A 12539-nucleotide genomic window follows, 5' to 3' on the forward strand; every position below is an offset into this window, starting at 1 on the left:
GAGGGTAGAGGGGGAGAGAGAGAGAGAGAGAAACATCAATGTGAGAGTGAGACATCAGATCGGCTGCCTCCTGCATGCTCCCCACCCGGATCAAACCCACAACCGAGAATCGAACCCTGACCTGGAATTGAACCGGCAACCCTTTGGTGTATGGGAGGACACTCAACTACCTGAGCCACAGGGCCAGAAAATACACAGCCATTGTTTTTTGCTTCGGTTATACTGTTGTTACTTTTTAAATAAGGAAACAAGTCATTTTTAAAACAAATACATATACTTTTTAATATAAATGGAAAGTAAGTATTCACTAATGCCAGAAATAATCTATCTTCAACTCCGGGCTCTTTTCAAAAGATACAAGATCATTGTTTCAAAAGATACAAGATGCACAGATAAATCACATTCACTCCTTACAAATGTTAAATAGCACACAATTTAAATTCATAATGAACAATGATAATTTTTCAGTAGCTTGAAATGTCAGTTGTCCATTCCATAATTTTTATGAGTAAAAAAAGAAAGAGCTAATCATGTACCTTAATATTATCATTATGTATTACTCCAAAGTACAAACCACCCAAAAGATAAAAGAGTCCCATGCTTATATATAGTATAAAAATACTGAGACATGTATCAGTCATAACTCATATAATGAAAACTATATTTTGAATATGTTTCACAAAGACAAGTCCAACATTTCTCTTTGGTTCATAAAATACAAGAGGTAGATTCAAAGAAAGTAAATGCTTATTATGTCACTAGATTTTCACTAAAATGTTGACAATTTACAACAGCAATTACTAGAAGTCAAACAAGTTTAGAAACTAAATTTTAAAAAATGGTAAGAATAACTTGAACTAATAAATGTTATTCTAAGTCCTAATCACATAAATCAGAAAAGGTAGTTCTGATAAATAAAAGATAGTTCTACCAAAAAAAAAAACTCTAATAAAATAAAAACATGCTATCAATATTAAAAATTATTTTCTGTATCATAACATGTCCTAAACTTGGGGCAAGAGAGATTATGAATATGTATGTTCACAAATGGGGCCTTTTGTTTAAATGTAAATACCTAATATAGAAGGTATTTGCTACTACTAATATGTACTACTCTCTTAGGTTTGTGCTGCCCAATGGAGAATTGCAGGTTCAAAGAAATTCAACAGGGAGGGAGGACAGGGAATGCCACTCACCCGGGATCAACCCACTTCATGTAATGAAGACATTTCGGATGACCAAGAATGGTCCTCAGAAACCTTCCTAGTTAAATCTGATTCAAGTAGGAAACAAAGAGACGCTCTTCAAAAGCCGGTCTCCATAAAAATGTTTTGTTTCCTGGTACTTTTCAAAGCCAAGACAGAAGAGAAACAGAACCATTCAAATAAGTTGCCTTGTGTTGATAACATAACAGGACTATGCTGACAGTCAGTGTGTCCTCGCAGGAACCAAATTACAGGGCAAGGGAAAGAAAAAGGCCCGCAGAGTAAATATTATTTCATCACTCCTCCTTTACAAAAACGATATCAATAGACGAGGGTAATCGCATGCCTTGAAATCCAGCCACTTACGTTCATTCTCATTCAGCTTGAAGGAAGGCAAGGATAGAAACCCTATACTTACTTGGCTGCCGGAAGGTATGTCTTTCATGCAATGACTTCCTATTAACAGGTCTACAAGGAAATGTTAAGAAGTCTACAAAGACATTCAAAATATATAGACCAGTTTAAGCATTGAGGTTTTCTGATCACCTTGGCGTTTAAGAAAAAGACAAGTATAAAGAAGCTGGCATACACTTGAACCACCCAAAACCAAAGACGGATGATTTATGATTCCACCACGCAAAACAGAGTTAGTTCAAGCAGGTTCATGTTTCAGACTGAGGACTCGGGCAGAGATTTGTAGAAAGGACTAAGGAGAAGAGATAAAATTCATTTTCTGGCTTTTTCAAAATTGGATGAGCTTATCAAAACTATGATTTTTAAAAAAACATTTCTGTATATAGAAAATTGAGATAAAATGTTTAAATGATCATTGATAAGCTCTTCTTTTGTGAAAAAAATACTTATTTTGCCATCAACGTGCAATTCGAGGAGAAAAAGTCCCTCTAGAGATTATTAAGAATTTCAGTGTAATCGTGCTAAAGCAAAAAAAAAAAAGTTCAACATGTCATTTCTGGATGACTCCTAAAGTTTGTTTCATATTTTCATAAACCGCATAGCTGATGCCTACAGCCGGGAGCACCTTCATGAAGTTTGGGGTGATGCCTCTGTAGAGTCCCGGTACCCCTTCTTTGGAAATGATTCGTCGAAAGAGGCCAACCATGTTCAGCTGTGGGCTTCCTTCTATCATGGCTAGAAAATAAAAAAGGAAACGAGGCCAATTCAATCCTCAAGCCTGCCTTGTTCTTATTAGTATGCATCGTTATGCTTCAGAAGGATGCAGAAGGAAAGGGTCACATCTATTCCAGGGAGTCCAAGAAAGTACCCTCTATACAACGGGGGAGCGGAGGCCAGACGTGGCAGAGAGGTTGGGGATCGAGCTGTAGAGGCCCAGGGTGTACTGTTTAAAGAGATGACAGAGGGTGAGATTGGCCAGGGAAAGAGCAAAAGAGGAAAGAAAGGCGCAGAACGCATACCTTATTAATAGAGCAATAAAAGCCAGCGAAGCGTAAGAGGATTAGCCTAGCTGGCGTGGCTCAGTGGTTGAGTGTCGACCTATGAACCAGGAGGTCACGGTTCGATTCCAGTTCAGGGCACAGGCCCAGGTTGCAGGCTCAATCTCCAGTAGGGAGCATGCAGGAGGCAGCTGATCAATGATTCTCTCTCATCACTAATGTTTCTCTCTCCCTTCCTCCCTAAAATCAAATCAAATAAATTTTTTAAAAAAGAAAAGAGAATTACCCACGAGGTGACAGAAAAGCCAGGAGGGCACAGTGGGCTCAAAGTCGAGGGAGGAGACAGTGTCACGTGTTGTGGCGGCCACAGTCGTAAGCCATTGCAGCCACCGCTGACCAGGAAGCGGACAGACGCCCGGTGGGTAACACAGATGGCTGCTAATGCTGACAGCACTGCCGGTCTCCGTTCGCATTTACAGATGAGAAAAGGAAAACCCAGAGAGGCCATGTGCAAGGAACTGAGCCCAAGTCCATCTAGATACTAACGCTTACACATTCCTTTCTTTTTTTAAATCCTCACCTGAGGACATTTTTCCATTGATTTTTACAGAGAGTGGAAGAGAGAGGGAAAGACAGAGAGAAACATCGATGTGAGAGAGACACATCCATTAGTTGCCTCCTGTACACGCCCTGACCAGGGCCCGGCCAGGGAGGAGCCTGCAATCAAGGTAGGTGCCCTTGACCGGAATTGAACCCAGGACCCTTCGGTCCACAGGCCAATGCTTTATCCACTGAGCCAAACCAGCGAGGGCAAAGCTTATACATTCTTAAAACATGTGTTCTCAACACGAGTAAAAAAAACCCTTACTATTGATGCATAAAGCACTGATATACATACAGTACATGCGCAGCGTGTCTGTGGTGTTAAAATTTCATGAAGAGGGAGTGATGGGGAAAAGGCTTTGTGAGAAGGTTCCTTCGGGAGGCAATAAAGAACGGAAGGTGGAGGTATACTCTCTTCATTGAAAAACCCACCTTGAGCCTGCATGCGTGTTCTCACCAAAGCCAGCGGGTAGCTGGCCAGCTGCCCGCAGGTGCTGGACAAGGCGCCACACCCCAGCAACACCGCCACTCCGGGGTTCACCGTGTCTTTGGCAAAATGTTCCAGCCAATGGGACTTCAAGAGCTGCAAGGGACACAGAAAAAAGCGGAGAGATGGTGAACAACTCATTCCCTCAACATGAACATTTTCACAGCTGCTCTCATCCCGCAGGAGACGGGCCATCCACTCCCAGGAGGGGCAGCTCTGCACGGGCGGGGGAGCCACTGAGGATTCGGACCCAGGCCCGGGAGGTCTGCTAAATAACAGTGAAGGTCAGTAGCACACCAACTGCAGGACCTAAAGAACATTTCCTACCGTGAGTGTTGATAAAAATAATGTCATACTACCGACTACATCTACGTTTGTACTGGACATATTTAATCCTTTTACAAAGCTCTGAGGCAGAGTTATCCTTCTGATTTGATGAATAAGAAAAATGATGCCCAGCCAGTGTGGCTCAGTGGTTGAGCATCAACCTATGACCCGAAGGTCACGATTCAATTCCCGGTCAGGGCACACACCCGGCTTGTGGGGTTGATCCCCAGTAGGGGCATGCAGGAGGCAGCTGATTAATGATTCTCTCTCATCATTGATGTTTCTATCTCTCCCTCCCTCTCCCTTCCTCTCTTTCTCTCTAAATATATATATATCTATATAGATAGATATAGATATAGATATGAAATATAGATATGAGATATATAGATATAGATATATAGATATAGATATAGATATAGATATAGATATAGATAGATAGATATAGATATAGATATAGATATAGATATAGATATAGATATAGATATAGATATAGATATAGACATAGACATAGATGTAAATTAACACCCTTGAATCTACTTTTGGGTCACAAACTGTTCCCTGGTATACGTGTACTTCTCCATACACAGTCAAATTCAAACAATAAGAACTATATAGCTACACTTTCAGATTCAAAAGATGGCTACAAACTCACCTCATACACAGCAAGGTCTATACCTGCGTAAGGTATGATGCCTAGTATGTTGGGAATATAACCTTTGAAGAAAGCTCCCATGCCTTCGTGCTTCAAAATCTTCTTGGCACAATCGAACAGGCCGGCGTACTGCCCAGTTTTGCCCACGGCCAGCCTGGTTTTCAGAACCTGGTAGCGAAGGAATAAACAAAATACGGTTGTTCGTGTGACCTCTACCGCCATGAAACTCTTTGGAGAGGAACAGTGTTCTCATTCCCATCAACACCGTGACAGCGAGTGTCCCAGGCGGCCCCCACTAGGCCTGCGTCTTGACACTCACACCCTGTGTGGTCCCCCCTCCCACACTCCACCAGGGGCGGTCTGTGTGACCAACGGTTTACAAAGTGACCCAAGAATGCACTTTCCTTCTTGGGGGCTCTGCCACCCCTGAGATCACCAATTTGGGGAAACCAGCTGCCACGTTGTGTGGATACTAACGCAGCCTGTGCAGAGGCCGAGGGGATGAGGGACCCATGTCTCCAGCCAGCAGCCAGGAAGGCCTGACCACAAACAGGAGAGTCTGGAAGCAGATCCATCCCCAACACCTTGAATGCAGCCCGGCAACACCCTGACTGCAGCCTGTAAGGAACCCTGGGCCACAGGCACCCCGCCCAGCTTCTCCCGGATCCCTGAGCCACAGAAGCCGGGGAGTGAGGCATGCTTGTTGTTGGAAACTGTTAAATCTGGGGATTACTTGCTACACAGCCACGGATCGTGAATACGAAAACCGTTAACGCTGTCAGACTTCACAATGGCACGTACCTCCATAGGATAAATAAACGTCTGTGCAGTTGCTCCAGCCATGGAACCAGAAACAAATCTCTCAAAGGTGCCTATGGTCTGTCCTTCCCTGGTAAGCATCTTCTTGTACTGTGTGAGTCAATTGTAAGTGCACATTAGTACCTGCTGTAGACAGAATTGTGTGTCCCTACCCACAAATGCAGTGTGGGAGCTGTAACCCCCAATGGGATGGTATTTGGAAATGGGACTTTTGGGAGGTCATTAGAATCAGACAAGGTCATGAGGGTGGGGCCCTCATGGCAAGATTAGTGTCCTTATAAGAAGAGACACCAGAGAGTTTTCTTTCTTCTCCTCCTCCTCCTCCTCTCTCTCCTCCTCCTCTTCCTTCTTCTCCTCCTCCTTCTTCTTCTTCTTCTTCTTCTACTTCTTCTCTCTCTCTCTCTCTCTCTCTCTCTCTCTCTCTCTCTCTCTCTCTCTCTCTCTCTCTCCACATGCATGCACTGAGGAAAGGCCATGTGAGCACATGGCAAGAGGATCGTCATCTGCAAGCCAGGAAGAGCACCTTCACCAGAACCCAAATTGGTCAGCGCCTTGCTCTTGGACTCCCAGCTCCAGAACTGTGAGAAATAAATATCTGTTGTTTGACCCACCCACCATATGGAATTTCGTTACAGCAGCACAAGCTGAATAAGACAATACCAAACACAAATCAGCTTCTAGAAGGCAGTTAACTGACCATGTGATTATGTTTTTCAAAATGCAAACACTGCATTAACAATACTTAGCAGGAAAGCAAGGCTTAAATGGTAATGCATTCCATTGGCTGGACAGCAGTTTTCAAGTGAGATTCCCGCAGAACACAGATGTTGCCCAGAGAGGAACTAGCTGCTCCTTTGCTCAAACAGAATAACAGCATTCTTTCTCAGATGCACAGAAAATGCAGGGTTAATAGTGTTTACTATTTTTGAATAGTGACCCCATAGTTTTTCTGTTTTGAAGGTGGGTTTATTTTCACCAGCACAAATAAAACTGTTAAATAAGTGGCAAATATTAACAACCTAGAAATCAGTTTTTGTAGGCAATGCCCAGAATGATACTGTCACTGACAAGCCAGTGCTGACAATGACCTGTTCATAGGCTGAGAACTTGATAGCCGTCTCCGGGGCGATTTTAAGAACATTTGTGCCGTTTCCTCTCCAGAGGGAGAAAAAACCTCCTTCTTTCACCATCTGCCGGAAGCCACCATAGATGTTCATTTTGTCGGATTTTGAACCATGGACCTGAAAATAAAAGGAAGACGCTACAAAACACTGGTGACGTGTTGTTGTTACTATTTCTATAGTAACAGTCCAAACCCCTCTTTCTTCTCCAATACTGCAAGAAGATGTGTTTGAAAACAGAATATCGGAGGCTTAGAAAATATATAACATACAGCCCTAGCTGGTTTGGCTCAGTGAATAGAGCATCGGCCTGCAGACTGAAGCGACTCAAATTCAATTCCAGTCAAGGGCACATGCCCGGGTTGCAGGCTCGATCCCCAGTAGGGAGCATGCAGGAGGCAGCTGATCAATGATTCTCTCTCATCATTGATATTTCTATCTCTCTCTCCCTCTCCCTTCCTCTCTGAAATCAATAAAAATATATTTTTTGGGGGGGAAAGAATAATTACTAATTTTTAAAAAAAGAAAGAAAATGTATAACATATAAACAATTGAAGGAGACCCCTACAATAATGACTGAATATTTAAACACTTGAATAGTCGTAGAACACCAAAGATGAAGAGCTCATCACATACATGTATCAACAATTTGAGGTTGGGCAGAACACTGGAATCATTACATGGACAGAATTTAGGATTCATAGCAATAAAATGCAGAGGTACTTTTTTAAAGGCATAAAAGACTGCTATGGAGAGTTTTATAACTCTTTCCAAAGCACCCTGTTTCTCGTTGTTTGATGGGCATTTAGGACAAACAGACACAAGGTCTCGAGGTTCACCTGCATCATGACTTTGAGACGGTCCAAGGGCGCGGTGCTCGTTCGGGAGACGGCGCCAGCAATGCCCCCCGCCAGAAGCTGCCTCCACCACTGCCCCGACATTTTCTCATCTTCCGTGAACTCATCCGGGATAGTTAAACTATCGCCTATGTCAATACCCTGTTAAGATGGGGGGCGGGCAGAGATTACAGCCTCCTTCAACCAAACAGAGATCATTCCAGCAATTTTGTTTTAAAGAAGCAGGTGTTATATTATAGTTAAGATCAGCGTCATTCCCTGGAAAGTCACCAAACCAATCTGAGCAGAGATGAGGGTCAACGGCTCCTTCTCACTAAGTGGAGTGTGTGGAGTGTCAGTTCACCGGAAATGGAAATTGACAGTGTTCACCGATTTACAAAACCAACAGTCACACTTTATTTTCTTAATGGATTCAGGGTAAATTTTCTCCTCTGTGTCTAAGTCAGAATGAAAGGGCAGTACTTTATTTCTTTTTAACTAAAGAAAGAAATTAGCTTGTCAATTCTCCAAAAATGTATCCTTTATCTCGTAATTATATCTGTGTTATGCTTTGCACCATGATATATGCTTCAAATCTATATATATAAAAGCCTAAGCTACTGAACGACCTAACGACCCATCAACCGGTTGCTATGATGCACATTGACCACCAGGGAGCAGATGCCCAACACAGGAGCTGCCCCTGGTGGTCAGTGCGGTCCCACAGCCAACCTCCCGCCCCCTGGCTGGCCAGCCCTCATCGGGCCCAATCAGGCCGGCTGACCACCTCCCGCGGCCCCAATCAGCCCTGATCGCCGGCCAGGCCGAGGGACCCCACCCATGCACCGGGCCTCTAGTATGTAAATAAAAACTATGTATGTGAATATCCCTAAACCTATTTCCTATACAGACTATCTCTAAATATTTTTTATGAATCTGACTTGTCATTTAAAACATGCAAAAGATTCTATATAAAATTCAGCTAACAGGCAGTTCTAAATCTATTCTAAACTTTACTAGAGATTACCAACGTAGCTTGAGAGAAACACAGCTCTCTAATGGTAACAGTCTTACAACTTTATTATGTAAATGATTTTGGTGTAAAAGATTTTATAGGTAAGAGTGTCTGGGGAAGGAGCTATGCAGTAGTAGTAGCTCTCTTCCTTTGCCTGTGAGTAAAAGGGACACTGTTACCAACTATCTCCAAAGACACAGTAAGAATCTGTGATGTACAGGCAGTAAACGGAGCTCCACAGCTGAAGGAGCCCCTGGGACCTGGTTGGCCACCTGCGCTGTAAAAGTCCCAGTGTTCTCAGGCGGTGACCATCCCAATGGCTGACAGCTCCAGACCCGTACAAACTGATCCACGCAGCGCACTTACGGTGGAATGCTTCCAGAAACGGACAATCTCCTCGATGTCGGTAACAGGATTCAGTAAGAAGTAGTCCCTCCATTCATCCCAGTCCACTGTCATCGTTCCATCACTATCAATGCTGGGGAAAAAAAAAAGGAAGAAGAAGACACTAACTAAGGAACCAAACAGAATTTACAAATAAAACTACCATTGCTGGCTTTTTTACAGAATGACCATTTCTTTTCCAACTTAATATTCTCATTGCATTTTTTTAAATCCTAGCCCAGCCGGTGTGGCTCGGTGGATTGAGCGCCGTCCCATGCACCAAGAAGTCATTGGTTGGATTCCTGGTCAGGGCTGAGGCCCAAGTTGTGGGCTCCATCCCCAGGAGCGGGTGTGCAGGAGACAGCCAATCAATGATTCTCTCTCATCACTGATATTTCTCTCTCTCCCTCTCCCTTCCTCTCTGAAAACAGTAAAAGTATATTTTTTTTTAAAAAAAGAATCCTGTCTGTCTTTCTCTTAGTATATGTGGAATCTCAATAAAAAAACACAAAACAGAAACAGACTCATAGAAACAGACCAAAGGGATGGTCCCCAGAAGGGAGGGGGCGGAGGATGGATGGAAAGGTGAAGGGGATGCAGTCAGTCCTCCTGGGATGAGTTTGCACGCGGGCAGACAAGGACTCGAATTAGTGGGGTGGTCACATTGTGAGGCCTCAAAATACTGCCCCGCTCTAACGTACACCTAAAACTAATATACGATCGTACACCAACTACACTGAAACAAAATGGTAAATTTCAAAGAGGAGAAGAGTCCTGCCTGAGGTTGCACTCCCCTCTCTGCACTTTAGAAACGTGTGTGCACACACACGAAAAGGAAGGAAAGGGAGAGAAAGCTATCAAACGGCTGCAGTGAGGAATGGCGAGGTGCAAGGACTTGTCTTAACCACACGGACACTGGCTCTCTGAAGCAGGACATGAACGTGAACATCAAAGAAAAAGAAACAATTCTCAGTCCACTGGAGAGCTTACCTTTGAAGAATCAACTTTGCTTGTTTTTCAGAAATATTTATCCCTAACATCTGGAGAGAATGGACAATTTCGGAAGCCTCGATTTTTCCTTTAAGAGAAATAAAAACAGCATAAGCTCAGCGTCAGAACTGTAAGGACCTTAGAAATCATGAATTGCAATTCCCTCGTTTTATCAGGGAAAGCCTTGGCTGGATTAAGGTAAACTTAGGAATTTAGGGTAGGGTTAGATTTGCTTAAGTGCATAGTGCAATAACAACTCAAAAACTAATAAGTACATTAAACAAGTATATTATTTCACTCCTGCTTTTTGCTTGACACAAATGGGACTCACTTCTAGCTATTAATCTAAATAGAGAAACCATAATTCCAGTCCAAAGACACACATTTAAATGTCTATCTGCTTTTTTTTTTCTAATTTTCAAAATCAGAGAGTATCTGCTCTAAATGAATTCTTTCAAAAAGACCGTCAAATGTAACATAATCGACAAGTTTTTTAAATTTAGATTATGTCATTTTTATGCCTAAATATGAAAGCAAAATAAACCTCTCTTGCCCAGAGAACAAGGAAACATAATTATTTTTAACCCATAGCTTTAAGTCAAATCAGCATATTGTTCCCTAGTTAACATTTTACAAACAGCCCCAACTTACAGTTCCTTAACTCATTGGACAAATAATGAGTTTCCTCGATGAAAAACATGAATTCTATGTAAAAATCACATGACTAAGAAACAAGTATTAACACTAGTAATAATGAAAACCCCAGCCAGGTGGCTCAGTTGGTTGGAGCATCATCCCGTACACCAAGAGGGTTCAACTCCTGGTCAGGTCACACACCTAGGTTGCAGGTTCGGTCCCCGATAGGGGTGCATAAGGGAGGCAACTGATCAATGTCTCTCTCTCTCTCTCGCTCTCGCTCTCGCTCTCTCTCAAATCAATAAAAACATACCCTCAGGCGAGGATTAAAAATAATAGTTATCATTATCACCTAAGGAAAAAAGAAGGCTAACTACACATTGTTCTAGACTCTTGGAAGTATAAGTGCTTCCTCATAGCTGATGATGACTAGAAAATAAAACACACCATCACTATTTTTGTCCAGACTCTTAAATGCCAATTTCATTTTTTTCTCATGGTCTTTAAGGTACTTCATGAATTCTTCAAAATCCAGCTTGCCATCTTTGTCGATATCACCAGTAATAAAAATTTTCTACAAAAAAAGAAAAGAAAACACAAGTCTTTTAACATGGGTTAAAATACTAGATTACTTGTCCACACACTTCAAGTAGATTGGCTGTTTTCCTATAAGGCATGTATTTCATGAATCCCCAGGGAGAAGACAAACACTTGGGATTTAAATGTCTAAAACAGTCTTTTCCCCTTGGATTTCCAAAATCAAATAATATTTCCCTTATAAGAAGCTGTCATACCAAATTCTCTCTAGGAGTAGAAACCACTGCGTTAGAGGAAGCAATCAGAAGCATGGTATTTGATATGACCTGTAAGCCCTCTTCCACTGTCACCCAAAAGGTACCCCTCCTGCCTGTGAAGACCCTCACAGTCACCCACCCGAGGCTCGCAGACTCTCTCTCTCTCTCTCTCTCTCTCTCTCTCTCTCTCTCTCTCTCTCTCTATATATATATATATATATATATATATATAAAATTGATTTTTTACAGAGAGGAAGGGAGAGGGATAGAGAGTTAGAAACATCGATGAGAGAGAAACATCCATCAGCTGACTCCTGCACACCCCCCACTGGGGATGTGCCCGCAACCGAGGTACATGCCCCTGACCGGAATGGAACCCGGGACCCTTGAGTCCGCAGGCCGACGCTCTAACCACTGAGCCACACCGGCCAGGGCCAGCCCACAGACTCTCGCTCTTCTGGGAAGACGACGCCTCGGTGTGGCGGCCGGCATCACGGTCAGACCTCCAGCTCTGGACCCGGAGAGAAGAAGGCCTGACCCTCACGGGATGCCGGGAGCCTAGAGGGAAACGGACGGGTTGGAGTGCAGAAGGAGAAACGAAGATGGGCGGGGAATCCATGAAGAACCAAAGGCTGACCCCAGTCCCAGGGAACCAGGGAACCAACGTTCAAGTTGAATAAAGAGTAAATAAGTCATCATCCAGAAGGCAAGTACACCGGCCCCCACATCTCTCCGCCCACGGCCCAGGCCCACCTTCCCCGGCTGCTGGGCAGAGCCGATCCCTATGTCACCCAGCGTTTCCTCCAGCTCCAGGATGTCCAGGGTCCCGTCCTCATTGTGGTCCAGGTACCAGAACAGGTCTTGGTAGAGCGAGTCCATCGGGGCGGCTGGCGGCCCCGGGGGTCCACGCCGGCCCCTCCGAGCCTCCCAGACGTGGACGTGAGAGGGAGAAGGGGGGGTTCTGCCCGGTCCGGCCCGGTCCGGTCCGGTCCAGACGGCAGAGACCTACGGCGGCAGCATCCGCTAGGACGCCCAAGACAAGTCCCATCCGCGAGAGGCAGCGCAGGGAGGGGAGGGCGCCCCGCAACGGCTCCAGGCGGAGGCACGCGGTGCGGGGGGGCCTGGTGGGGGCCGCGCTGGGGGCTGGGAGCGGTGGCCTCGGGTCCGAGGCGCTCCCAGGGCAGCCCATCTGACACCCCGGTTTCCCTGGAGAAGCCTACAACTCGTGCCCTTCCCCCAGGACTTGCAGCGAGACCTG

At 44.3% G+C, this 12539-nt stretch overlaps 1 protein-coding gene across 1 annotated transcript; it reads right to left on the bottom strand.

Moving 5' to 3' along the window:
* Positions 1-255: 255 nt before the first annotated feature.
* Positions 256-12302, bottom strand: SLC25A24 (solute carrier family 25 member 24). The gene is made up of 10 exons (XM_054711639.1): positions 12035-12302; positions 10935-11061; positions 9852-9939; positions 8844-8955; positions 7466-7624; positions 6594-6746; positions 5488-5595; positions 4687-4854; positions 3653-3803; positions 256-2354 (listed from the first exon to the last, which is right to left on the bottom strand). Exons 1-10 carry the CDS (start codon positions 12158-12160, stop codon positions 2170-2172), a joined length of 1377 nt encoding a protein of 458 aa, XP_054567614.1. The 5' UTR covers positions 12161-12302; the 3' UTR covers positions 256-2169.
* Between the last annotated feature and the right edge of the window lie 237 nt (positions 12303-12539).

Source organism: Eptesicus fuscus, chromosome 22 (assembly GCF_027574615.1).
Source record: "Eptesicus fuscus isolate TK198812 chromosome 22, DD_ASM_mEF_20220401, whole genome shotgun sequence".
In the NCBI taxonomy this organism is placed as follows: Eukaryota; Metazoa; Chordata; class Mammalia; order Chiroptera; family Vespertilionidae; genus Eptesicus; species Eptesicus fuscus.